General features: G+C 38.0%; 1 protein-coding gene across 4 annotated transcripts in view; it reads left to right on the top strand.

The window, feature by feature from the left end:
• The first annotated feature begins 1,494 nt into the window (after positions 1-1,494).
• The window catches only part of mtr (5-methyltetrahydrofolate-homocysteine methyltransferase), a 103,595-nt gene continuing 77,525 nt past the window's right edge, over positions 1,495-27,564 (top strand). For 2 of the 4 annotated variants that reach the window (XM_003215846.4, XM_062975241.1), the window contains exons 1-8: positions 1,498-1,652; positions 6,514-6,725; positions 13,331-13,420; positions 16,301-16,370; positions 18,475-18,567; positions 19,289-19,395; positions 21,065-21,124; positions 26,632-26,726. In XM_003215846.4, the coding sequence (XP_003215894.2) occupies positions 1,598-1,652; positions 6,514-6,725; positions 13,331-13,420; positions 16,301-16,370; positions 18,475-18,567; positions 19,289-19,395; positions 21,065-21,124; positions 26,632-26,726 (782 nt within the window). In that variant the 5' untranslated portion in view covers positions 1,498-1,597. Of the gene's footprint in view, positions 1,653-6,513; positions 6,726-13,330; positions 13,421-16,300; positions 16,371-18,474; positions 18,568-19,288; positions 19,396-21,064; positions 21,125-26,631; positions 26,727-27,564 lie in introns of all 4 variants that reach the window. The other 2 variants (XM_062975244.1, XM_062975240.1) reach the window with 2 other exon arrangements.

The raw sequence follows: 27,564 nt of genomic DNA, 5'->3' as shown, positions 1-27,564 counted from the left end.
AAACCCGGAACCTCAATCAGTGGCTGACGCCAGATGAGAGACTCCCACCTGGGCACACAGAAGACTGGGAGACTTGGAAGATGCTGAACAGACTGCACTGTGGCATCATGAGATGAAGAGCCAAACTTAAGAAAGGGCGCTACAAAACACTGACTACAAAAATGGCCTGGATAATCCAGAGGCTTGGATAAGTGAGACTCTACTGTACGTTAAAACTTGTACTCTCAGTAGTTGTACCCACTGAAGTCCATGCTCAGTCATTTAGTCGTCTCTGACTCTTCGTGACCTCATGGACCAGTCCACGCCAGAGCTCCCTGTCGGCCGTCACCGACCCCAGTTCCTTCAAGGTCAAGCCAGTCAATTCAAGGATACCGTCCATCCATCTTGCCCTTGGTCAGCCTCTCTTCCTTTTTCCTTCCATTTTCCCCAGCATCGTGATCCTTTCCAAGCTTCCCTGTCTCCTCATGATGTGGCCAAAATACGTCAGCTTTGCCTCTAATATCCTTCCCTCCAGTGAGCAGCCGGGCATTATTTCCTGGAGGATGGACCATAAGGATACTTTTATACTGAAGTCCAAACAGCAACATGCATCCACCCCCCACCGAGGTCTGATGCAAACATACATCCACCTCCATTGAGGTGTAAATCAGACTGAACACAAAATGGAATCCTGAGTCTGAACATGCTCAGTGCCATCCCATGTCTATAACCCCTCCCACACCAAAGAGGTCAGTCAAACTGCCAAATCAAAATACACAATAGAATACAAATACAGTAGAGTCTCACTTATCCAACACTCGCTTATCCAACGTTCTGGATTATCCAACACATTTTTGTAGTCAATGTTTTCAATACATCGTGATATTTTGGTGCTAAATTCATAAATACAGTAATTACTACATAGCATTATTGTGTATTAAACTACTTTTTCTGTCAAATTTGTTGTATAACATGATGTTTTGGTGCATAATTTGTAAAATCATAACCTAATTTGATGTTTAATAGGCTTTTCCTTAATTCCTCCTTATTATCCAACTTATTCGCTTATCCAACATTCTGCCGGCCGGTTTATGTTGGATAAGTGAGACTCTACTGTATATACATTAACACATAAATAGTGAGAGGCTTGGGAGGTTGCTATGTATTTCCAACAGCTTTTGTGGTCTCTTCCAACTCTTATGATTCTAGAAAGGCGGGATAGAAACAAAAAAGAGGAAAGAAGGGGTGAAAGAAGGAAAACCAAGTGACAGCTCCCCTTGAGGGTGCTCTTTCTCCCTTCTCCAGGGCAAGTCCATTCCAAAGATGGGTGGGACGCGTGTCCTGGGGCGCTGTGGGGAAAAGGGCGTCTCTCCTGAGTCAGAAGGAGGCGCTGCCTGCTTGATGGGGCTTCGCCAGCTGCGTCCTGCCTCTGCTTCGGGGCAGGAAGGCAGGGCGCAGGGGAGGAAGGGGTTAAGGCCGGCCTTGGCGCTCGGCGGACGCGCACGTAGGCGCCTCCGTCTCCTCTCTCTCCGCCCACGGCCCCGCCTGCCTTCCCGCGTGGGGCTGCCTGCCACTGCCAGCCTTCTCTCGGGAGCCCGAGCCTCCCACACGCGGCACGATGTCGCCCACGATCCCCGGAAGGACGGAGCGGAGGAGCAGCCCCCCGGAGAACGGTGCGCCCGCCTGGGAAGGAAAACTCTCTGGGAGTTTGTCGGGAGGCGATGGGATCCTGGGATGTGTAGTTTTTACACGCTCTTCAGCTCCCTCTGCCCAAGAGTGCTGGGGCCTCACTTGACTACACCTCCCTTGATTTCCATCGCATTGATTGCATCTAAAAAGGCAGTCAAAGGGGTGCCAAACTGCCTTAAGTTTATGCTGTAGATGCGCCTGCAGTGCTGGGTCTAATAATACAGCTTTGTCTGCCAATTGGAGTTTGCTTTGGCTGTGTCTTTTGACAAGACACAGATTTTTGGGGCTGGATCAAGCATGGGCAAACTTGGGCCCTCCGGGTGTTTTGGACTTCAACTCCCACCATTCCTAACAGCCGGTAGGCTGTTAGGAATGGTGGGAGTTGAAGTCCAAAACACCCAGAGGGCCCAAGTTTGCCCATGCCTGAGCTGGAGTCAGGTGGCAGGTTCCATATTTTGGATGCATGGATGTGTCGCACTCATGCAATCTTCTTTCTTTTGTTTTGGAAATTACTTTGTCAGAGTGGAAGGTGAAATATACCTTTTTCCTTTTACAGGTGACCAAAATAGTTGATAATGCAAAAACGATCCAAGTTTGGATGCCAGTTATGTTTAAGTTGTTTAATTTCTATCAAGCCTCCCCTAGGAAGGAGGGACATTTACACTGTAGAACTGATGCAGTTTGACACTGCTTTAACCTCCCTCTCTCAATGATTCGGAATCATTGGAGTTGTAGTTCAACAAGAATTTCTCTCCCCATTTTTGTAAGTGTTGTCTTACGTTGATATTGTTGCTGTCACAAAAGTTGACATATTTTATGTGTTCTTATGTCACTCTTATGTGCTGTTCTGTAAGCCGCCCGAGTCCCTTTTGGGAGATGGTGGTGGGATATAAATAAAGGCATTATTATTATTATTATTATTCATCTACCTTGCAGAATGGATGCAGCCAGACACCACACATGGAATCCTGGAATTTGTAGTTTTACAAGGGCTTTAACTTTTTTCTGCCAAATAGTTCTGGTATTTCACCAAATCATGACTCTCAGAATACCATAGCACTGAACCATGGCAAATAAAGTGGTATCAAACTGTTAATTCTACAATGTAGATGCACTCAAGGTCTTCAGCCTTCTCTGACAGCTTGTTCCTTGCCAAACTACACCTTTCAATATATCACGTCATGGCAATTAAAGTAGTGTCAAACTGCATTGATTTTACTGTGTAGATGCATGTCGAGACTTCTGTTATTATTAAAGTCATGGCTTCCTTGACTTGAATCAAATTTGGAGATGGAACCAGTCATTGATTGTGAACTTTTTGGTTTTTTCTATGACTTGTTGGCCGCCGTACAGGACTGAGGAAAATGATGCAATACAGCTCGCTGATTAAATCATATCTATCTATATCTAGATATTTAAGCTGAGCCCCAGATAAAATTAGTTGCCTTTTCATTTGTCAAGAAACCAAGAGAATACAGCAAGGCACTATAGGTTTCACCTCCAGCCTTGTGTATATTTCTTTTTCTTGGAGTGTGGTAGGAGATGCCTCAGTCTGGTTTTCTCTTTTTCCAGTAACCCACGTGCAAAACTCTTCTGTTTGCTTCCGGTTTCTCTGGCTGACAGACGACTGCGATGCTTTTTGGCACTTTTTTGGGGGGAAATCAAAACATTGTTTGCAAAGAACTGTAGGCACATATCTGGCAGACTTTCAGAATGCCTTTGTCATTTAGTCTGGAGGTTGACTGGCTAGAGATGTGTAAATAGCTCAAGGCCCTGCAGGTTTACCAGTAAATCCGCTTAATCTCTGCTGTTGCCTTGGGGAATCAAAGAAAGCAGGTTTTCTTCAGTTGAGAGAATTCAACTCTTTTAAACATTGTAGCACAGTTAGACAGGAAACCAGTATAACACACAAGCGGTTTATTGAAGCATATATATATGTCTATGCACAGTTAGCGAAATAAGTCAGTATTAAAAGTAATCCTTAATATAAAGTCTTTAGCGTTTTTAAACAAGTTCAGCAAAGTCCTTTCTGTAATCCACTAGTGAAACTTGATAGTTTCACCCAAAAGTCAAGGACAGTTCTTAAACCCGAACCAAGAACCAAAGGCTGCAAATTGCAACTGTAATCCACTTGAGTCCCATCTCAGAACAAGGAAAGCAACATAAACAAGGCACAGTCAGTCTCAACTCAGGAATAAGGATGGCAGGGTACAAGGCGAAGTCAGTCTCAACTCAGGAACAAGGATGGCAGGGTATAAGGCGAAGTCAGTCTCGACTCAGGAAGAAGGAGAGCAAGGTAACAAGGCGAGGTCTACTCAGGAGTAACGGCTTGCAAGGAATTGGGAACCTGGCTCAGTTTCCAAACAGGAGTCAAGGCTGGGAGCTGGATACTGGAACCTCTTCCGAGGAAAGGCAAAGTTGACACCGCAATGAGGAACACAAAGAGGAACACTTTTAAGGAGATTCCAAGGTTGTGAGATTAAGGGAGTGCAGGACCCACAAAACTTCCCATGGGAAACAGTTAGTCATTATCGAGCCTCAGAGCTAACCTCTTACTTTTTCGAATCCCCTCCTTCTTGCTCCTATCTCTCGTAAAACACTCCCTCCGATTGAAAACCCCATCTTCGCCCAGGACAGCACCATCTGGTGTAGGCAAGATTGCCGAGGCATCGGAATGTTCTCCAATTATCGAATCCTCCTGTGTAATAATATCAGGCAGCTGCAAGGCCAAGGGGCCTCGTTCTGGGCCTGGATCCGTAGCATAGTCTGTTTCCAACTCCAACTCTTGATGAACTATAGGCCGCGATGGCTGAGCCACAACAGGCTTGAAGAAAGTTGTAATTTCCAACACCCCATACATTTTTATTACAATTTATGCATGTGTCTGTATCTCTTACAAGGGTTGGTTTAACCTTGGGTTTACTAGTAAAACGGAATTACAGTGTCACAAAATGATGCATTTCTAAAAAGGGTGTCACCATCATGAAAAGTCTGGAACACTCTGCTCTTGGCATTTGCTAGATTCTCATGTGCAATTCTACATCTGTGGAAGCCAGCCGGTGGATCAGGGAAATCCCTAGAAAAGATGTCTCTAAGAATATCTAGGCCCTCCAGTGCAAATATATGGTATGCTTGGACCCAACGTCATTACTTTTCTGGATTGTCCACCATTGTATTTCTGGTAACTGCCATCCATCAGGGAATGTATATTTGTGCATGTTAAGGATTGAGATCTTCTGGGGGAAATTCTTATTTGTGTCCCACCAACGAGGTCAATACATTATGTGAGGACAAGCAATAGGTCCTTTTCAGTTGTAGCACTCTAGTTATGAACTGTCTCTCTAGTACAATTGGTACCAACATGTTTAGGCACCAAGTGAAAACATTATTGTGTTGTCAAAGGCTTTCATGGCTGGAATTGCTGTGAGTTTTCCAGGCTGTGTGGCTATGTTCCAGAAGCATTCTCTCCTGATGTTCTGCACACATATATGGCAGACAACCTCAGAGGTTGTGAGGTCTGTTGGAAATTAGGCAAGTAAGGTTTATATATCTGTGGAATGTCCAGGGTGGGAGAAAGAACTCTTGTCTCTTGGAGGCATGTGTGAATGTTGCAACTGACCACCTTGATTAGCACTGAATGGCCTTTTAGCTTCAAATGCTGGACGACTCAAACAGTCACTATGTTAGACTACACGGAGAAGCCATTGAAATCTACAAGAATGTGGACAATTTCAACAGAAGAGAGGAAATCATGAAAATGAACAAAATCTGGCTACCGGTATTTAAAAAACTCCAAAATCAGGACAGTAAATAAAGAACACTCAAAAACAGGGGAATTCCAGACAAGAAACAATTGGGACCAGCTAATCACCTCCCAACAAAGGATTCCCCCAGTCAGGAAGCAGCCAGGCTTTGAAGCTGAAAGGCCTTTCAATGCTAATCAAGGTGGTCGATTGCAACATTCACACTTGCCTCAAACAGACAAGTGTTCTTTCTCCCACCTTCTACAGATATATAAACCCCTTGCCTAGTTTCCAGCAAACCTCACAACCTCTGAGGATGCCTGCTATAGATGTGGGTGAAACGCCAGGAGAGAATGGTTCTGGAACATGGCCATACAGCCCGGAAAACTCACAGCAACCCAGAAAACATGACTGGTCACCAAAGCCTCACTGATCTAGATCAAATGCTAATGCAAATGGTTGTAAAGTGTTTTAATTTGCTTTGCATTGCTAAGTATCTTCAATATGTTTTTAGTTTATTAAGGTTACATTTTATTGTTTTAATGTGCTTTAACTTGTTTGTGTGAACATTACTTTTATGCCATCCTAACAAGCTTATTGGGAGAATTAATTATGTCATGCTAAACCATTGTTTAGTTGCTAAATTTTAACATTATGTTGGTGATTAGCTACACTATCCCAGCTGGGGTGGATTTAAGCAATTTTATCTGAAAAAGGTTGTGCTAATTCTTCACAGTGGGCAGCTAGGTTTGTGTGGCCCTGTGGGAAGGCAGTGAAAAAAGATACAATATTGCTGAATAGATGCTTTTATATTTAGTATGTACATTTCTTCTCATTGACATTTATCAACTAGTTTCAGCAAACAATTTGGCTGGGGGGGAAATGCCTATTTGCTCTCTACTCTGGGTGTTCAGTATAGCTGCCATTATGGAAATGAGTCTTATATCTAGTATGTGATAAGTACAGAAGCTTTACATTACTCCTGACTGAATAGGTGCCTTGATATTTTTTATATGCAGAGTGCAATACATTAAAGTAGGTTTTTGCATACAGTAATGTTTGACTGCAAATTTCTGAGAACCCGACTTTATTCCTAACACAGCTACTAAGAAAACCCTGAAAGATGAAATTGAATCCATTTTGCGACAGCGCATTATGGTTTTGGATGGAGGCATGGGGACCATGATCCAGCAACATACCTTGACAGAAGAAGATTTCCAGGGACAAGAATTTAAGGATCATTTGAAACCACTAAAAGGAAACAATGATCTGTTGAGTGTTACACAACCTGATATAATCTACAAAATTCACAAGGTATATATACTTGTTTTTTTAAAAGATCCTTATTAAAGGAATATATTGATTTGTATAGAGAATGTATGATGGCTTTTAAGACATATCGTCATGGATATCTTTGCTTAAAAACTGTTCTGCAGATCAGAATTTCTAGGGACCCTTCCACAGCCATATAACCCAGAATATCAAGGCAGAAAATCCCACAATATTTGCTTTCAACTGGGTTATTTGAGTCCATACTGCCATACATTCCAATTCAAAACAGATAATGTGGGATTTTATTCAGCTGTATGGAAGGGGACTAGGTCATCCAGCAGGACCTAGTGGTCAACTTCAGTGGTCAACTTCCACTGAAAGCTGAACATAGGATTTCTTTGGAGGACCAAGAAATCCCTAAAGAGCTACTGTCTTTAGAAATGTATAGGTCCTCCATCATGACTGGAGGAAGTTGACCATAGAGATTTCTAGAGAGAACATCTTAAATCAAATTTGTGAATAATCAAATCCACAAAAGTCAAAACTGCAAATGTGGAGGGATGAACAGAACAGGGCATTCTGTCCTATTAAAATGAGTGTATCATACCAGTTGCTGTATGACATTGGGACTGAGATTTTCGTGCTTGGTATGCTTTGATTTATTGTTCTCTGAATCCCCATCCTACATGCAGTGGTGAACAATTAGTTATATTTGCTGAGCTTCTGTTCTGTTTGCATAAACAGCTATTGCGCTGATCCTGTGAAGCTTTTCCTTGGCCTTTTCTCCTCACTGTGACAACTTCACAGTCAGTCCTCTTTACAGCCCCTGAGCATAATAATAACACTGTGCTTGGCAGCAAAACATGACAAATAATGGTTCTATCAGCAATTTTTTTCTTTTTGTGTTAATGAAGACATGACAGTCTTCCTGCTGCAAAAATGATAAGCTACATCAATTTTACTGGTTTTATAAGCAATGTTTGTTGTGGTTGTTGTGTGCGTTCAAATCATTTCTGACCTCTGGTGAATCCATCATAAGTTTTTTATTTATTGACGATATTTATACCCCCCTCTCTCACCCCAAGTAGGCAGCAATTCAATGCTGTATGAAACAGATATAAAAAAGAACATATACATTAAAAAATCCAAGAATTAAAAAGATTAAAAAATCAAAAAAATATTTCTTTATTTATTTACTTCATTTATATCCCACCCTTCTCACCCTGAAGGGGACTCAGAGTGGCTTACAAATTATATGTACATACAATATATTATATTACAGTAGAGTCTCACTTATCCAACAGTCGCTTATCCAACATTCTGGATTATCCAACACATTTTTGTAGTCAATGTTTTCAATACAACGTGATATTTTGGTGCTAAATTCGTAAATACAGTAATTTCTACATAGCATTACTGTGTATTGAACTACTTTTTCTGTCAAATTTGTTGTATAACATGATGTTTTGGTGCTTAATTTGTAAAATCATAACCTAATTTGATGTTTAATAGGCTTTTCCTTAATATCTCCTTATTATCCAACATATTCGCTTATCCAACGTTCTGCCGGCCCGTTTACGTTGGATAAGTGAGACTCTACTGTATTAGCATAGCACAATATTAGCATTATATATTAAAACCAATTGTTAAAACCACACAGTCCCAAATCATAGTCCAGGAGCCGTTCCAGTGATAATTGGACTTATTTGATATTATTGCACTGAATTTACTGTCCAATTCTTGTTCTTGGCAAGATTTCTTTGGAGAAGTTTGCCATTGTCTTTCTCTGAAGCTGAGAAAGTATGCCTTCCCCAGGGTCACCTAGTGAGTTTCATGAATATCTGGGGGTTCAAACCCTGGTCTCCAGAGTCATAGTCTATCTAACACATAAGCCACTACATACACTGCTTTCTAAAATATTAGGCTGGGTGTGATTTGGGGCCATTTATAACTACTTCCTTCATTTTCATTTTTTTTTAAAAAGCAGTTATTATAAAGTAACTGAAATGTTACATATTAATAATCTGTTACTAACATATTACCCTTAAAGTAACAAGTAATGCTAATCCACTCTTTTGAGAAGAGCTAATGGGCAGTGCTTATGTGTTCCTTTTTCAAAAACAGTATGAGTTCTTTCCCTGAGTAGTCAACCTCTTTGAGAAAGTATTTTCAAATGTTTTTCTGAGCCAGAGAAAAATTATGCTAGAGCCTATGTCCTTTGACTTCCAAGGATGCACATCTAGGGTTAGAGTTAATGTGTAATTACTCCAAGTGAAGGCCAAAATAGAAGTGATGTATTCCATGCACATGTCTTTCCTTTATATGTTTTCCATTCACATGCTCCCCTTTATATCTAAAGTATATGAGGCCTTAGATATGCGCCCCTGATGTCCAGACATGCCTGGGTCTCACATTGTTCTTCCCAAAATAGTGCATTGACATTGCTTATTAGTTTAAGAGTAACGTGTTAGTAATATATTATTAACATATAAAATTTCAGTTACCGTACTTTATAATACCATATTTACTTGAGTCTAACACTCACTCTTTGGGGCTAAATTACATTGCTAAAATTCAGATGTACATTTGATTCAATAGTGCATTATACTTGAGTAAATAGGGGTAATTTTTAAAATACAGTTTAAAAATAAAAAGTGTTCAAAAATATATACGGGGAATACTGGTGTTAGAGGAAGGGCGCCTCCCAATCATGGCTTTACTTCATGGTATTCTGTTGCTTCTAGCAATTTTCTCCCCCGTCTTATTCACTGGACTAGTGAGAAAAGTGCCTGAAGCAACAGAGAGGAGCCTGTACATGTCTGTACAGAAGTTGTTTATTTCCCGTCATCTCTAATATCTGTTTTACATTAACAAAAAATAAATGAAGAAGCTACGGTATGTTAGAGGCATGAGGCATTGCCTTATAGAGAACCAAGCCATTGTTCCAGCTGGTCAAATGTAATGGATGCTTGATTAAGAGGAGCCTTCCAGGATTTCTTTCACAATACACGATTCCTGCACTTTTAATGGCCATAGCTTCTATCCTTAGTTTTGTAATTCTTTGAGACATTTATTTATTAAAATATTTATCTGAACATCTCAAGGTGGTCTACAACTAATCTAACAAATTTAAGACTGTAGACATAATTAAAATAATTATAAATGGTCTTTTATAAACAATTAGCACATTAAAAGTCGGAAAGAGTTAGAATAGTTTACAATGACTTAAAAGCCTGTGCATATGAATGTTTTGGTAACATCAGGCCCTTACCAGACATGTGAGATTTTTTTTGTCCCGCTGACTTCCCGTTACTACAAATTTGACAGGGGGGAGGGGAAATGTTTTTGATATTTCCACAAATATCACCAGTTGTTGGAGCTCAACTGGATTATTTTTGGGCAGCAATCCTCCTTCAGCATAAGTAACCACATGAGAATGGTTCATGGAGCCAGGCTAGAGGATCTTCCAGTATTTTGTATGCTGCCATTCCAAAGATAGGTTTTTCAGGGAACTATTGGTATGGTCTTCTTTAGATCTGTCTCATCATGGTAATGCTTTGGAACATACCTCTGGTCTGTGCACCATCCCTTACTATAACGTGGAATTTTAGGTGTATATCAGAACTGATGTTGCCTATTCGTAACAGTTCATCCCTTTACAAAAGGAATGACGGGTGGATAGTTGTGTTTAGGGCAGTCATGAATCCTAATTTACGGAGAACAGTCCTCTGGTTGAGGTTGTCTTCTAGTTAAAAGCCTCTTCTATTCAGTCTGAAGATGGAAAACCATAAAAAGACTAAGCAGGGACCTTCATGACACATGTCAACAGTTAGCACCTGAACTGAATAAGTACAAGTCACCGGAATATATGTTTTCCAGTTATTACATTGTGTTTTTTGTTTAAATTATAGTAAAAATGAACGTGCACATATACTTTAATTATTGTTGTTTGCTTTTAGGTTTACTCCATTTTATGACAACTTTATCTTAGGGTTTTCTTGGCAAAATTTGTTCGGGGGAGTCACTTTTGTCATCCTCCAAGGCTCAGAGATTGTGACTTGCCCAAGGTCACCCCGTGATTTGTATGGCTAAGTGAGGACTTGAATGGGGTCTCCCAGGATTTTAATCCAACTCAGATTTAGGCAGATTACTATCCTTTTCGGGGGTGAATTTTAGTTTCCAGTTTGTGTTAAAGGTTTTTATTCACACTAGTAGAATATGTTTATTTAAATATTAAAATGTATGGGGCACATTTGTAATTGAAGACCAGTTGTTACAGAAGAGTGAAAGCTTTAAAAACACCCCGCATGACATTTCCTGTCACCCCGATAACCATAGAAGTTTGCCCTTAGTTTTTAGAAAGTGTATATTTCCAAGGGAATCTTATTTATTGTCGGTGAGTTTCTTTGAAAATCTAAGTTGAGCATTTCTCCCAGCCAGCATTCTGATTATAATATAATTGGCTGTAATTACCCTTGTCCTAATTTATTTTCTTTGTTTCATTGAGTGAAATCTCAAGGGTTTAAACATACAGCCACATTAGCACTTTATAAACTTACACCAGTTTTTTCAACTCTCTGGAGAAGTATACACATTATTTTTAGACACTGAGGTGTGTTCATTTGGGGGAACAGCATGAGTATTGAAGAAGAATTGCTGATGTTGCCATTTTCAATTATGGCTTAATTACATAATATATGGTAGATTTCCCTCCCCTACTGTTCAAATAATGAAAAGGAACTAGATGGATTTACAGATGGTGAGACTTTTTAAGCTTTCGTTCTAATCTTCTATGATGAATAGCAGAATTAAAGTGATTAGAGAGTCCAATTTTACACCTGGTTACTTACCAGCAATGAAAGAGAAGCTATTAAATCTGTATATAGGCCATTCAAGGAGCTATTGGGGAACATTGACTCCATATGGATACCATCACTTTGAATTCTAAAGTTACAATATACTCATGGCAGTACTGGATATAATTCAATTAACAACATTTGTTGTTGTGTGCCTACAAGTTTTTCTGACTTATGGCGAACCCAAGCCAAACTTTTCACAGAACTTTCTTGGCAAGATTTGTTCAGAGGGGATTTCTCTCTGCCTTCTTTTGAATATGAGAGAGTATGGCTTGCCCAAGGAAATTCTATCCCTGGTCTCTGGGGCCATAGTCCTATGCTTAAACCAATATGCAACACTATCTCTCTCCTTCACAGGATGGTCATGTTTAATTACCAGTGAACCTTTTGCATGTTATTTAGGATTACTATGGAACCTTTTTCTCACAACATGCATGAGAACTTGTATTTGGTCATTAAAGTCAAGATTGTATAGTGAGGGTCTATGGTTAAAGTAGTCAGAAGAGTACAAGTACAGAGGGACCATAAATATGTAGCTTAATACAGGGATAAGGATTATGTGGATATTGTTGGGACTTCATCCCTTATCAGCCTTAGTTTTCACTGCAAGAGTCAACAGTGGCAACAACAATGGCAGGGCCATATTTTCTGCTCCATTGATTTAAATCATTAACAGAGAATGTCTGCACTGAGAGGCTGCTTATTTTTCAGTTTTCTTTGTATAACCCCAAAGTGAGATCATCCTTTAGAAGTCTGAGAAATAAGTAGAAAAATACGTTTTAAATTTTCTTATTGGAGATGCTGAATGTATAGGTTTTATAATGTATGAATTCTGAGTTATGTATAGTTTTTAGAAACTGTGTATTATATTACATTATTCAGAGTACCTTATGTGTATTATAGTATATATAATGTATATTATGTGATATTGTTGACACTGTGGGTATTTTACATGTACAGTAGAGTCTCACTTATCCAACATTCGCTTATCCAATGTTCTGGATTATCCAACGCAGTCTGCCTCCCGCCCGGATCCCCAGCTCTTTCTCTAGGCAGCAAGAACTGAATGTTTTATGAATTTAATTTTTGACAGTGTTGTTACTCTATGTTCATTTTATGCAATTCTATCTTTATTTGTAGTCAATTTGTTAGTAGTCAGTGTTTTTGTAGTCAATATTTTCAATACATTGCGATGTTTTGATGCTAAATTCGTAAATACAGTAATTACAACATAACATTACCGTGTATTGAATGCTTTTTCTGTTGATTTGTTGTAAAACATGGTGCTTAATTTGTAAAATCATAGCGTAATTTGGTGTTTAATAGGCTTTTCCTTAATCCCTCCTTATTATCCAACATTTTCACTTATCCAACATTTTGCTGTATATAGTATTTGTATATAGTGTGTATATATATTATATTATATTATATTATATTATATTATATTATATTATTGGTGCTTAAAAACAAATCAGTAGCACTTCTTCCAGAAGATTGCAGAAGAATGCAGTTAGTTACTAAACATACACAAAAACACACATGTATAGGACAAAAAAATATAGTATGTGGAAAAGTTTTGGTTTCTGCTTTTTTCCACTGCTTCTTTTCCTATATTATATTATTTTAAAATAAGATGTTTGAATTCTACTCAAACAGAAAGTTTGATAAAAATTACTGTACTTGATATATGATTTTTTTCAGGTTGAATAAACTTGATTTGTAAAAATCCTTATTATATTTTTTTCCTACCCTGATAGTTATGCTTCTTCATTTGCTGTCTTCTTCGTCTAGGAATACTTGATGTTTGGTGCTGATATCATTGAGACCAACACCTTTAGCAGCACTAGAATAGCACAAGCTGACTATGGCCTTGAACACATGGTAAGAATATTGCTTGGTTTTCCTGTAATAACACTGGCTTGATTTTGGACTTAGACATGATTCATAAAAGTTAGCTTTGGTCTACCTTTGTTGTTTCCCCCCGTTATAGGTGACGGATAATTGTCCATTTGCTTCTTTTTTTTGTTAATAATAATAATAATAATAATAATAACTTTATTCTTATACCCCGCCCCATCTCCCCGAAGGGACTCAGGGCGGCTTACAGGGCGGCTTACACAACAATATAAAAGCAAACAAAACAATAAAGCAATAAAACAGCAATAAAAACAACAATATCGATAAAAACGGTCATAAAAGGTGTTAAAAACATGGGTTAAAATCACAGATCTGGGCCAAAGTGCAAAATATGTCAGAGTCATCAGGGAGGGGTAGTTGCCCAACTGACGTAGTCATTAAAGTGCTAAGTATAATACTGAGAAGGCATACCTATGGGTCTATGCTAAGTAGACGAACAGGTCGAACCTACGAAGTGCCATGTACATTGATAACAAATGCAGACATGTTTATATAAGCTCACTTCCAAAATGAAAATTAATATCTGTCTGAGACCATATGAAGAAGGCAGACTGTGTTCTGTACTAGCTTTTGAAACTGCATGCTTCTTAAAGAGGTGAAACTGATAGAAAAACATGAAGCGGAAAGAGGAAAATGATCATGTTATAATATTATACTGTGTAAATGGTCTTTTCTCTGTACAATTTCAGGAACTCAAGCAGACTATATGACTAACATTACTCAGTTTCCCCCTTGCATGTGTACTTAGGAGATATTTGTTTTTCTGAGAGTGCACAGATAGTACGGATTTGCTTATTTCAGCTAAAAGGTTAGCTGAGCCTTGCAAAGAAGGATTAAAATGATCAGAAAGATAAAGCTTAACAGCCTTAATACTTTACTGTTTCATAATAGCTAGTTAACAAAGAAATTGTTCACTTATAATAGGCAGAAGGGAGGGAGCTTGAATCCAGTGATAGTGGGGTGGTATACCTGACTTTATAGAACTACAGGCAGTCTCCGAGAAAACAGGAAGAGAGAGAAATCTACCCCTCAGAAGGGAAATGCACTCCTGAAAAAGTTGTTATGGAAAAAAGGTGTCTCTGCTGAAGCTTTATCTCCAATTTTTGTTTCCACAACAATTTTTCAAAATCTAATGATCACAGGGATAGAAAGTGAGGTGAAATCTTCTAAACAGAAGCACAGACAGCAAAACAAACACCACAGGGGTGTTAACCCTTTCCTATACTATCCAAAGCTAATATACATATATTTTTGGCTGGAGTTATACTTAAAAATGTACTTGTTCTGACTTTAATACAAATTAAATTTAAGAAAAATCTACAGAACCTATCTTGTTTGTAATTTGGGGAATGCTTTTATTTTACAAGGACAATAAATAAGCACTTTAAAAAAACTCATGAAGTGGAGCTCATGGTACCCTGTTTACCTGAAAATAAGACATCCCCAGAAAATAAGACCTAGTAGAGATTTTGCTGAATTGCTAAATATAATACCTCCCCCGAAAGTAAGACCTAGCAAAGTTTTTGTTTGGAATTATGCCCACCAAACAACCCCAGCGCATGCAGGATTCGTAAATGTACGTACCATAGATTACTGTACATGAAAATAATGGTAGTAACAAGAAATTCTTGATAGGATTCACAGTTTGGCTGGTTATGTTGGTTTGTGATGACATCTACTGTACAGTATATAATAAATGTCCATTTTTTGTTCAACAATAAAAGTGAATTCTTCTTGATGGAAAAATAAGACCTCCCCCGAAAGTAAGACCTAGCAAAGTTTTTGTTTGGAATTATGCCCACTAAACAACCCCAGCGCATGCAGGATTCGTAAATGTACGTACCATAGATTACTGTACATGAAAATAATGGTAGTAACAAGAAATTCTTGATAGGATTCACAGTTTGGCTGGTTATGTTGGTTTGTGATGACATCTACTGTACAGTATATAATAAATGTCCATTTTTTGTTCAACAATAAAAGTGAATTCTTCTTGATGGAAAAATAAGACATCCCCTGAAAATAAGACCTAGCCCATCTTTGAGAGCAAAAATTAATATAAGACACTGTCTTATTTTCGGGGAAACACGGTATATAGCAGAGCTTTCCAAACTGTGTGTCAGCTGTAGTTTCCAGGTGTGTCACACAAATATACATCATCTATTGGAAATAAGCAATACATTGTATTTTTAAAAAATCAGTGAAAGGTTTTTATGAGATATGTTCCATCCCCATACATTTCATTATTACAGTTTACATATGTGCTCATATCTCTTATAATAGGTTGGTTTAACCTTTGGTTGCACATAAAACTGAATTATGTATCGTGAAATGATGCATGTCTAAAAAGTGTGTCACCAACATGAAATGTTTGGAAAGTTCTGGCATATAGGATGTAAGATATAAAATCAAGCATTTGGAAACCTTGCGAAACAGGCTGATTTCCCTTTTTATGAAGTACAGCCAAAGCATCTTCTGCAGAGTCCACTGTAAACACTGCACAACAGATTTGTGTAAATTTCTAAATCGGCCACTAGGTGATGGTCGCTGTTGCCAAATTTTTCGTGACCCCAACATAGAACTAGAATAAGTGTTCTAGAGGACTGGGACACATTTTTCGTGTGACCAGAGGGTTCTCAAATGTACTGCAGTCTGATTTTAAACCTCATCAATTGCTTTAACTGAACTAAATGGAGAGTTTTGAGCCCAAGTGCTGGTCCGAGCACTTAATATAGAAGTGAACTGGTGTACTTAGACTTTCAACTACAGTTAATATAGTGTTAATGGGAATATTTCTGCCTACTAGTTCTGATCTCCTCACTTTTCTACTCTTCCACTGCCTAGGCTTATCGGTTGAATAAAATGTCAGCACAAGTAGCTAGAAGAGCAGCAGATGATGTTACTGCTGAAACAGGTGAGCAGTTTTCTGGGGTTTTTTTTACAACGCATTATTTTATGCTTGTGTTGTAGGTTTCTGTGGGTCACTTGAGTTTACTAGGCTGTCACTTAAAGTACGTGATTACTGGACATGTCCTCAAGTAAAACTGGACAAAACAGTTTTGTTTTGTTCTGAGTACAGAATGCATAAAAATATTTATATTAAATTGGATATGATACAAATACATTGGTTGAATTCATACTGTGGTGCTTTAAGATATATTGAAATATAAAATTTCAACCTTTCACTAGAAAAAATGATTTCAAATAGGATTTGTGGTCTCTCAGCAGCTTTGAAAAACGTGCTGCTATTTTAAAACCAGGAATATTGTAAAAGGGACTAGTAATTGCTAAGGTCAGGCTCCTTCCATCTTTTTCACCTTAGGGCATAGAAGCATTTTTAAAAAGCATACTGGTTCCAGTATTTTCAAAGTTGCTATATTCTTTTATCATGTCATATCCACTCAGCTTTCTAGAGTAGATTTTCAGTTTTTACTAGAAGTCTTCAAATCAGACTTGCTAATTTATCAGTATGTAAAATGCAGGCTTCCTGCTCATTTGGGCCCATTAGGCTTCTATCATCGCAATGCTGTAGTGAGAGCAAAATCACAGCTGCCAGAATTTTTCTGCTATGCTGGATCCTAGACCAGCAATACTGAGTCCTCTTGGCATTTGCTTTGCTTGGTTTCTTCCTGTCCCTAGGCCACATGTGTAGCCAGTCATTCCTCCCCATATTTGGGTTCAGCACTGACATATTTGATAATTTTCTGATTATGGTATTATAGCATGACTTTATAAATAAAAATTGCAAGTACTTTTTTAAACTTGAGAGAACACTTCTTTTCAGTATGATTCTGCAATCACTTTCTGCTAAATGTTGACTATAGAATCATTCTAGAGGACTAAAGATACTAGAGAGAACATTTCTACTAATAGTTTTCTCACTTTCATGGGGCACACTCCCCTAACCCTCATGAAAGTGGAGGGCTGATTGCATTATTTTGCCCAGTCCTTTATTCCTGTTGGTCCTCTTTTATTTATCTAGGTTTTATGTGTGTCTTACAATGCTATGCCCATTATTTCCTCAATTATGTATCTTCACAAATCATTTTTTCCCTTTTCTGCTTTTTGAGTCTCTTTCTTTCTTGATTACCTAACCGACATGTCATTCTGAAAAAAATCTAGGGCATTGAACAAACAAATAACAACTGCATTAAAAAAAACAGCCTTACCATTAACTTACATATTACAGAGGACCATAAATCTGTTAAGTAGCACAGAAAGTAATATATGTAAATATCTGAACAAATAAACATGATTTGACTTGACTCTTAAAAACATTGTGATTTGTTTTGGGAATTGTTCAAAACCCGAATGCCACCACTGAAAAAGCTCTCTCTCTCTCTCTCTTTTAAAAAAATCATAACCTATCTTATCAACAAATGGTATTTGAATTTATTTATTTACTTCTTTATTTGCTACATTTATACCCCGCTCTATCTCATCCTGAAGGGGATTCAGAGCGGCTTATAAGCTGGCAACCATTAGATGCCATACCAACAAACATACAAATACAAAAAACCACATACCTTAAAATCCATAAAATTAAATTAAGAAATCAATATCAATACATTAAAACAAATATTAAAACCACACAGATACAAATTCTAGTCCAGTATCCATTCCAATCATGTTGCATTATTTCATATCTGTCTATTGCAGGGATTAATCTCCGAAGGCTTGAATGAGGTTTTATTCCAAGGATCCATTTCGTTTGTTGATTAGCCTGGCTTGCATTTGTTTCTTTAAGCACTGTAATATTTGTCCTATTCTCAAACATTATGAAATGTTTCCTTCTTGAATTAACTACTTGTCTCAGTTCTCTGTCTTTTCTTCTTTGCCTCACACTTTGTTTCCTAGTGTTAATTTCTTTTTCTTAGACAATTATCTGTTCTATAATTTTTAAGTCACTTTATAGGGACTTATTCCCTGTCCTCTTTCTTATCTCTTGTGATGTATTCATCCTATGATTCAAAGTTTGCCATATGAATGTTGTGTTTTTATGTCTCTTGTGTTTAAAGGACATAAAAAATACGTTGCTGGGGCAATGGGACCCACAAACAAGACCCTTTCTGTTTCTCCTTCAGTGGAAAAGCCAGATTATAGGAATGTTAGTAAGTATTGCTAATTATTCTTTTTCTAGTTAGTAAATATAATTACTTTTGCTGCCTTTGTCACACTGATTCTGCACTGTAAACTACTATGCTGTTATTGTGTGCAGTTGGTAAGCCCAAAGACCCTTTTTGAGATAAATTTTCTGTTTTTGCTACAACTAGTAAAATTGTTTTTCCAGATTTAGAAATACTTGTGGTATCTGTTGGATTGCTGTTCTTTGCTTTCAAATCACCTCATGCATTTACTTGATAAGATTAATGGGGAGAGTGTTATCATTGGCTTTGTCTGAGATTGAGAGAGCATGTTGTACCCAAGGTCACCCAGTGCCTTCCAAGGCTGAATGGGTTTTTGAACCCTGATCTCATTTAGTCCTAGTTTAACACTCAAACCACTATATGACACTAACTCAGAGGTGGGCGACAAAATCTAGTCTGTAGTCAGGCAAATTTAGAAGAAGCTGTAACACATTAATACTCAAACTTAAGTCACTAGAAGTTGGACTTGAACTCATAGATTCTGTAGGTTTAGTCCAACTTTATCTGGGGACAGCTAAACGTATCATGTCATAAGTTGCATTTAACAGAAATTATAAGACAAAGTTGATTCATCACACACACACACACACATATGTTGCATAAATACCACATTTCACATTGGAATTAGAATGAATTTTTCAATGTAATGAGAGAATCTGTTTTTTGTTTTTTTTTTGTAATACAGCTTTTGATGAGTTGGTCGAAGCATACACAGAACAAGCCAAAGGACTTCTAGATGGCGGAGTAGATATCATGTTAGTGGAAACCATATTTGATACGGCCAATGCCAAGGTAAGAATTCTAAGCCAAAAACTAAATATGTGATAGAAATGCCGGTAATGACTTTTTTCACACATAGACAAACATACACAACATATGTGAACTGGAAGTTTGTGAATTGTATCTTTAGATGACAAGAGTCCAAAGCACACTGTATTTCTTGTACATGAGATTATAGTATGCCATAGTCTCATGTACAAAAATGCAGTATGTTTTGGACAAGTTAATTTCAAAGTGGGTGTAATACTTGTAGAGTCCTTGAGGAGGTAGGGTCTGGGGGTATATATCCTAGGGTTTGAAAAATTCCCCTTGCATTATACAAAGAATATTGGGAATAAGGAAAGCTTAAAAGATACAGTGGTGATGATATAGGTTGAGTATCACTTGTCCAAAATGCTTAGGATCAGAAGTGTTTTGAATTTTAGATTTTAAAAAACTGGAATACAGTACTTATATTTGCATATATGTACATGCTAAGATATCATCGGAAAGGGACTGAAGTCTCAACACAAAATTCGCTCATATTTCATATGCATCATACATAGCATGAAGATAATTTCATACAATATTTTAATTATTTTATGCATGAAACAAAGTTTGGGTACATTTAATTATCAGAAAGCTAAGGTGTCACTATCCCATTAACCTGTGTGGAAAACATTGGATTTTGGAGGATTTTGGATTTTGGAATACCGATATGGAATGCTCAATCTATAATAGCAGCAGGATGGGAGGCAGCCCCAGACCTGAGCCTTTTGCATAAATATTACATAAAGATGGGAGAGAGTTTCTACCACCTTTTGTTTTGAGACCCGAATATCACCTTGAGGTTTAAAAGCCTGTCCTTGCTATATATTTGCTCTTGGCTGTCTTCATTACATTCCTGAACTTCTGGTGCTTGTCACAGTGGAAACTACGTTTAGCGCTGCATTACAAAAAACTGTGTTAAGAAGTGTTACTAAAATGTGAGAGCAACACTGTGACTTTGGCACAGTGTGGACAACAGGATCAGGTCTGAGTCAGATTGCCTCCTTCTCCTTCTTGGTTGCACTGGCATCTCTGTTGATATCAGTACAGAACGTCTTCGATGGTCAGGAGCTTTTGCAGAGCTCCATGTCCATTTGGGAGTGATAGCAATGACACAGACAGTAAGGTGATGGTCCAGCAAGGCTAAAGTGGGTGAAGAAGCCCAACCAGACCATCTGGATTTTGCCCCAACATTGCTACGTGTTGGTGACGGAGTGTGTGGTGCTTCTGGGGCATCTGGACTCCTGGATGATCCTGTTCAGAGCTCATTTGTTTTGGGTGCCAACTGCCAACTTTTTATGTGTTGTACACAGAGATGTAAAGAGTTCAAAGCAATTCATTGTTTTGCATTTTATAAAAGTTGGTTTTCAAACAGGCTCATAACTTTGACCTGCATTTCTTTGCAGATTTCTAGTAGAGCAGCTTTTCTCACTGCAATTATAGAGCCTTTGGTTCCATTGTGATCCTCTGTAGCTAATTTGATTTGGGGGAAATTGAGCCTTCTCTAGGGGTAGGGGGCGGGGGGAGTTTTTTTTGTATTTTTATTTCTCTCCTGCATTAAAAGGCCTCTGTCAAATTATGTGAAGGACTTTGACAACTGCAAAATGGGATGAAACTAAAATGCTAATAGTTTGTGACATTTTTTACTGCACAGGCTGCTCTCTTTGCTCTCCAGAATTTGTTTGAAGAAGAGTATGAGCCCAGACCGTTATTTGTGAGTATGATAAATTTACAGTTTCTGTGACTGAGGCCTCAATGCTTCTGTTTAGCTTATGCACTTGAACTAGATCATTTTCTGGTGGTTTAAATAATGTCACCAGATGTAGCATGTTTGATTTAAATGTGGTGTTCAAAGACTTCAAGCTTTATATGGAGATTATTTTGTTGAAATATTTGTAATAATGTAATGGAAATGGTATATACTTTCCTCATATGTAACAAAAATGACTACAGTTGAAAGAACAATACATAATTTAAGATACGTACATAGGGAGAGCTTTACCTATCTTATATCAACACTTTACCTTCCTTTTGCTGAGGCACAACTGTAGAACTTTCAGCTTTGCTCACCTCAATCAATTTAAGTTAAAGAAAGTTGGATTCCGTACAACTGTAGTAGTTCAACACGTTGTTTCATCTGTGGACACAGGCACCTATCATGTTTTGTCTTGACTCCTTGTACTAGCCACTTGTTAAGAAGCAAGAGTTTTTATGAAATACGAACAATTTTGCAATGTGTTTGTTTGTTAGTCGTTCCCTCTGAACACTAGGGTTTGCCAATTGTTAGAAGTTCATTTTTGATTTCTCACTTACCTAACATGATTGATTGGAGTACAACAGACAACTATGTGTTGTACATTACCTACTTCCCAGCTATCTCTTTTCAAGGTACTTTTCTTAAGTTTCCAAATGCATATTTTAAAACACTATCATGACAATGGCAGACAAGAAGGGCTAGGAATCTGTTAGGTTGGATAAGTGCTGGGCATGTTGGCATAAGAATCTACAAAGTGTAATAATTTTTTTCCTGAAGTTTGAATGAGGTGTTTCCAGCATTTGTCTCCATGCAGCCTTTCACATTGACTGAGGGTGGTCTGTTAATGATACTGTCCTTATACTAAATTATATAAATGGCTATTATTATTATTATTATTATTAGTAGTAGTAGTAGTAGTAGTAGTAGTAGTAGTAGTATTTGTGTTCTGTTTTTTCTCTCTAAAAGAGACTCAAAGTGGTTCACAATAAAACCAGTACAATACAGTATAAAACCTAAATATATACAAACATTAAAATTAAATTAAATAATAACAGTATTAAAAATAAACAGTTAAAACCCTTAAACCAATTAAAAACCTATTCAGCCCCGTCTGACTTGATCTTAAAAATCTCCTTCTTTTAGCTCTTTGGACCAGCTGTTTCCGAACACTCTTTGAAGCTAGCCCCATGTAGAGTGCATTACAGTAATCCAAACAGGATATAACTAAGGCATGTACCGTGGCCAGATCTGGCATCGCAAGGAACAGGGACAGTTGATGTCTAAGTTTTTAACATACAAAAGCACTTCTGGTCACTGCAGAAACCTGGGCCTCCAGGTTGGAGACTTGCAAATTGCCACTGGACATAAGATCTTCTTTGTGGTGGCATTTCGTAACAAGTCTTAATGTTGGAGAGGGGAAGCGGTGATTTCATCAACTGTATTATCTTTTTCCTTACTAAATATACCAGTACTTAATGTTTAAAATGCAGTATCTCCTGACCAGGCTAAAAATAGAAATACTATTTCTATTTATTTCATGTCAAAAGCATTGCATAAATAAGTATGAAACTGATAAAATACAGGAAGCACAAGCGGCTAAATAATTTTAGACCAAAAACAGGCAACAGTGACTGCATTGTCTGTACCTTTCAACAATTCTTCCTCTGTGCATGAGGCAGAGCATTGTGGGCAAGCACAATGAAAATAGTATTATTATCCATAGTGTAAAGTTCTACATAGTCACTGGATTCTGTGTGTCTTTTGTGCGTATTCTTCCACCATGCTCTGACTCTGCTGGGCTGTTCAGGAACTACTAAAGCTCTCCTGTGGTTTACCACTGGCATTATGTTTACAACTCTCCCTTATGACTCCATATGTTACCCTGTGCTCCTGCTAGGAGCAGCTTGCATACATAGGGAAAGCGGCTTGCATGAGGGTGCTGTTGATTAAGTGCAGATGAGTTCTAGTTGTGTTGGGCTATATTCATTGGAGTGCATCCTGCTTTGAAGGCAGCTGACTGTGGAGGAAAATACAGTAGAGTCTCACTTATCCAACATAAATGGGCCGGCAGAACGTTGGATAAGCGAATATGTTGGATAATAAGGAGGGATTAAGGAAAAACCTATTAAACATCAAATTAGGTTATGATTTTACAAATTAAGCACCAAAACATCATGTTATACAACAAATTTGACAGAAAAAGTAGTTCAATACGCAGTAATGCTATGTAGTAATTACTGTATTTACAAATTTAGCACCAAAATATCACGATGTATTGAAAACATTGACTACAAAAATGCGTTGGATAATCCAGAACGTTGGATAAGCGAGTGTTGGATAAGTGAGACTCTACTGTATTGTCACAGGATCCTATGGGATACACATGAAATAACACGCATGATCTTGTGCCTGGCACAAAAGCCTCCCATATTTTCTTCTGGTGGCAGGGTCAGTGATGCATGGGTTAGCTATTATTAGGTATATGGCTGAAGTAATACGTATGTAACATTTGGTATCACTCTTAACTTGTTGTTGTTGTTGTTGTTGTTGTTGTTGTTGTTGTTAACACAAAGACAGAGTATGACACAGCAACGGAGATATATATGTTGGATTTCGTATCACAGAATCACAAGTCGAACACTTCCCAAGTGTTTAGGACTGTGTGATGAATGATGTGCGGAGATCCCAGTAAGGTGGCTTTTTGCAGTTGACAGATCGTAATTTTGTCAATGTTTATTATTATTATTATTATTATTATTATTATTATTATTATTATTGTTATTATTATTATTAGAAACACAACAAGATGAGTCCACAGCAGACACTCTGCTGGCTGTTGTTTTGGATCACACGTTGGACACTTCCCAAGTTTCTAGGACTCTGTGATGTATCGGTGAATAATGCGTACAGATCCCAGTAAGGTGGCCTTCTCCATCTGGCAGGTGGTAATTTTGTTAGCACCGATTGTGTTTAAGTGCAGGCCAAGGTCTTTAGGCACTGCACCCAGTGTGTCGATCACCACTGGGACCACCTTGACTGGCCTGTGCCAGAGTCTTTATTATTATTACAGTAGAGTCTCACTTATCTAAGCTAAACGGGCCGGCAGAAGCTTGGATAAGTGAATATCTTGGACAATAAGGAGGGATTAAGGAAAAGCCTATTAAACATCAAATTAGGTTATGATTTTACAAATTAAGCACCAAAAGATCATGTTATACAACAAATTTGACAGAAAAAGTAGTTCAATACGCAGTAATGTTATGTTGTAATTACTGTATTTACGAATTTAGCACCAAAATATCATGATATATTGAAAACATTGACTACAAAAATGGCTTGGATAATCCAGAGGCTTGGATAAGCAATGCTTGGATAAATGAGACTCTACTGTATTATTATTTGAAACACAACAAGATTAGTCCACAGCAGACACTCTGCTGGCTGTTGTACTGGATCACACGTTGGACACTTCCCAAGTGTCTAGGACTGTGTGATGTATCGGCGAATAATGCATGCAGATCCCAGTAAGGTCGCCTTCTGCACCTGGCAGATAGTAATTTTGTCAGCGCCGATTGAGTTTAAGTGCAGGCCAAGGTCTTTAGGCACTGCACCCAGTGTGCCAATCACTGGCTTGTGCCAGAGGCTTTGCAATTCGATCTTTAAGTCCTCATATCGTGTCAGCTTTTCAAGTTGTTTTTCTTCAATCCTGCTGTCCCTTGGGATTGCAACATCGACAATCCATACTTTGTTTTTTAACACGATCATGAGGTCAGGAGTATTGTGCTCCAAAACCCTGTCTGTCTGAATTCAGAAGTCTCAGAGTAGCTTGACATGTTCATTCTCTGTAACTTTTTCTGGCTTGTGATCCCACCAGTTCTTTGTCACAGGCAGATGGTATTTGTGGCACAAGTTCCAATGAATCATCTGAGCAACGGTGTTATGCCTCTGCTTGTAGTCTGTCTGTGTGATCTTCTTGCAGCCGCTGAGGATGTGATCTATTGTTTCATCTGCTTCCTTGCAGAGTCTACATTTGGGATCTGTCGAATTTTCAATTTTGGCTTTTATTATTATTATTATTATTATTATTATTATTAATTATTATTATTATTATTTGGTATCAGTCTTAACTTGGTGTTGTTATTTTTATTATTAACTTGTTCTAGTTATAATCCCAAATGTTTGTGTGGCTTCAAGTTGTTTCTGACTTACGGTGACCCTAAGGTGATCCTATCATTGAGTTTTCTGGTGCTGTGTGGCAATAATTTGTTCAGGGTTACTTAGTGGGTTCCATGGCCAAGTTGTGATAAAATCTTTCTTTCCATAAGCATAGCCAAGTGCTCAAATGCCTACATGATGATACCCTTTAATTTATGGCTTTTGTTCATTAGATATACTCATGTGAGTTTTTATTGAAACCAGCATGTTAGGAAAAACATCAGCAAAAAGAGAACTCAGTTTTGTTTGTGTTGGTTTTTGATCTGATTGGAACATGAAGAAATTCCATTGATGGACCAGAACTTTGGAATTAATTAAAAGGCTTGTGTTTTGCAGTTAATTTTGTTGTTAATCCTGGTTGTGTAATATGCTATTTGTTTCCATGGCAATCCTCTTAGAGTGCTGAGAATATTACATCAGTCAGGCTCCATTTATATAGAATGGTGAAAAAATAATGCTAAAGCAAAAGAACGTCAAAATGAGATTCCCAAAATGCCAAATTGTAGACTGAAGGAGATGAGGATGAGGAAGAGGAGGAGCCATCTCTTCCTTCCAATTAAGATAATCCATAAGTAGAAATGGCCTTCCACGTTTGCTGAAGTTTTGAGGCGCAGGACCCACGTGAAACCACTTTTTTAAACCCGAGAGAACACTTCTCTAGAAAACTGTAGGTCTTCCAGCATGACTCTCATTGGATTCCATTGGAAGTTAACCATAGAATCGCACTGGGGGACCTCGAGATTCCTAGAAATGTTCTCACTAGAAATCTCTAGAACTTCCAGTACGGTATGACTGGGGGAAGTTGACCATAGAATCACACCAGGGACCTGGAGAGACCTAGAAAGAACATTTTAAACAAATCTGAATAAAATCTGCAGAAGTAAAAATTGCAAATATGAAGTGACAACTGTATTCTCTTTAAAAAGTGGAAAAATATGATTTAGTGCTTCATTAGTGTTTCTGTGATGGTCTCTACATATTGTTCAGATTCCCAAAGAGTATATATATATTTTAAAAGTTTCCCTCCTTCCCCTTGTTTTACCTTTTGATAGAAGAAGAGAGATAACATTTTTTTTTTACTTTGTGACCAGACAAATGTTTTTCAGAGGTGGCTGCACAGAACGGTCAGCGCAGTGGATGCCTCTTCTGAATTTTAATTAGGCATTGTTTGCTTCAATTTAACTTCTGCTGTTTGTAGACTTCTCAACTTGTGATTTTTCCTTTCTTTCCACTACCCTTGCATTCTTTAGGTGTCTGGAACCATTGTCGATAAAAGTGGGCGTACTCTCTCTGGTCAGACTGGGGAAGCATTTGTCATCAGTACATCTCACAGTGAACCTCTCTGGTGAGATAACATATTCCAGAATCTGCTAATGATTAAGTTGTAGAATTTATATATTTCTAGTTTTTCTAAGATAGATTCAGAAATTTTGAATTTTTCACAGTGTTGACCATGCATTTTTATTTGTGATTGTCCATCCTCCAGTCTAACATAACTGGACATTGTCAGAGGAACAGAGATGATGGAAGGCCTCCTTAAGCAGATGCACTCTTTTGCTCAGGGAAATTTTGGAGCTCATTGACACTAAAATGAATGCAGTTTGTCACTACTTAGGTCTTGAACATTCAGATTTGTGGGTTCCTTTATTGAGTGAATCTACCTGGGTGTCTTCTTCGTTTTTTGTCCAACTGCCTTTGACTTTACCTAACATTATTTCTAGTCATGGAGCTCTAGTTCTCTATGGTATCCATAGAAAATTGCCATAGTAGTTAAAGCGAAAAGGCCTTTCTTTGGACTACATCAAAGAATCCTCTGGCTGCCAGGTTTAAATGTGTATGGTATGCATCACATTCCCCATTTTCTGTATTTCTCACTAGATCTCACTACATTCAGCACTTTATCTACCTTACCCACAGGTTTTACAATTTTTACATTTTGGCCCAGCTCGCCTTCGTTTTAAACTTTGTACTGTTTTTTATACTTTGTTTTATTATGCCATTGTCACTTTGTTTTGTTTTACTCAGTTATTATATAGGCATTTTATTGGATGCGGTCATGTGCCTTGTTTATATTTAATGTTGTTTTACTGTAATTGTTTGGGCTTGGCCCTGTGTTAGCCGCCCCGAATCCCTTCGGGGAGATGGAGGCAGGATACAAAAATAAAGTTATTGTTGTTGTTGTT

This window comes from Anolis carolinensis, chromosome 1 (assembly GCF_035594765.1).
Source record: "Anolis carolinensis isolate JA03-04 chromosome 1, rAnoCar3.1.pri, whole genome shotgun sequence".
In the NCBI taxonomy this organism is placed as follows: Eukaryota; Metazoa; Chordata; class Lepidosauria; order Squamata; family Dactyloidae; genus Anolis; species Anolis carolinensis.
The sequence above is the reverse complement of the archived record's forward strand: the minus strand, read 5'-3'. Positions and strand labels throughout refer to the sequence as shown.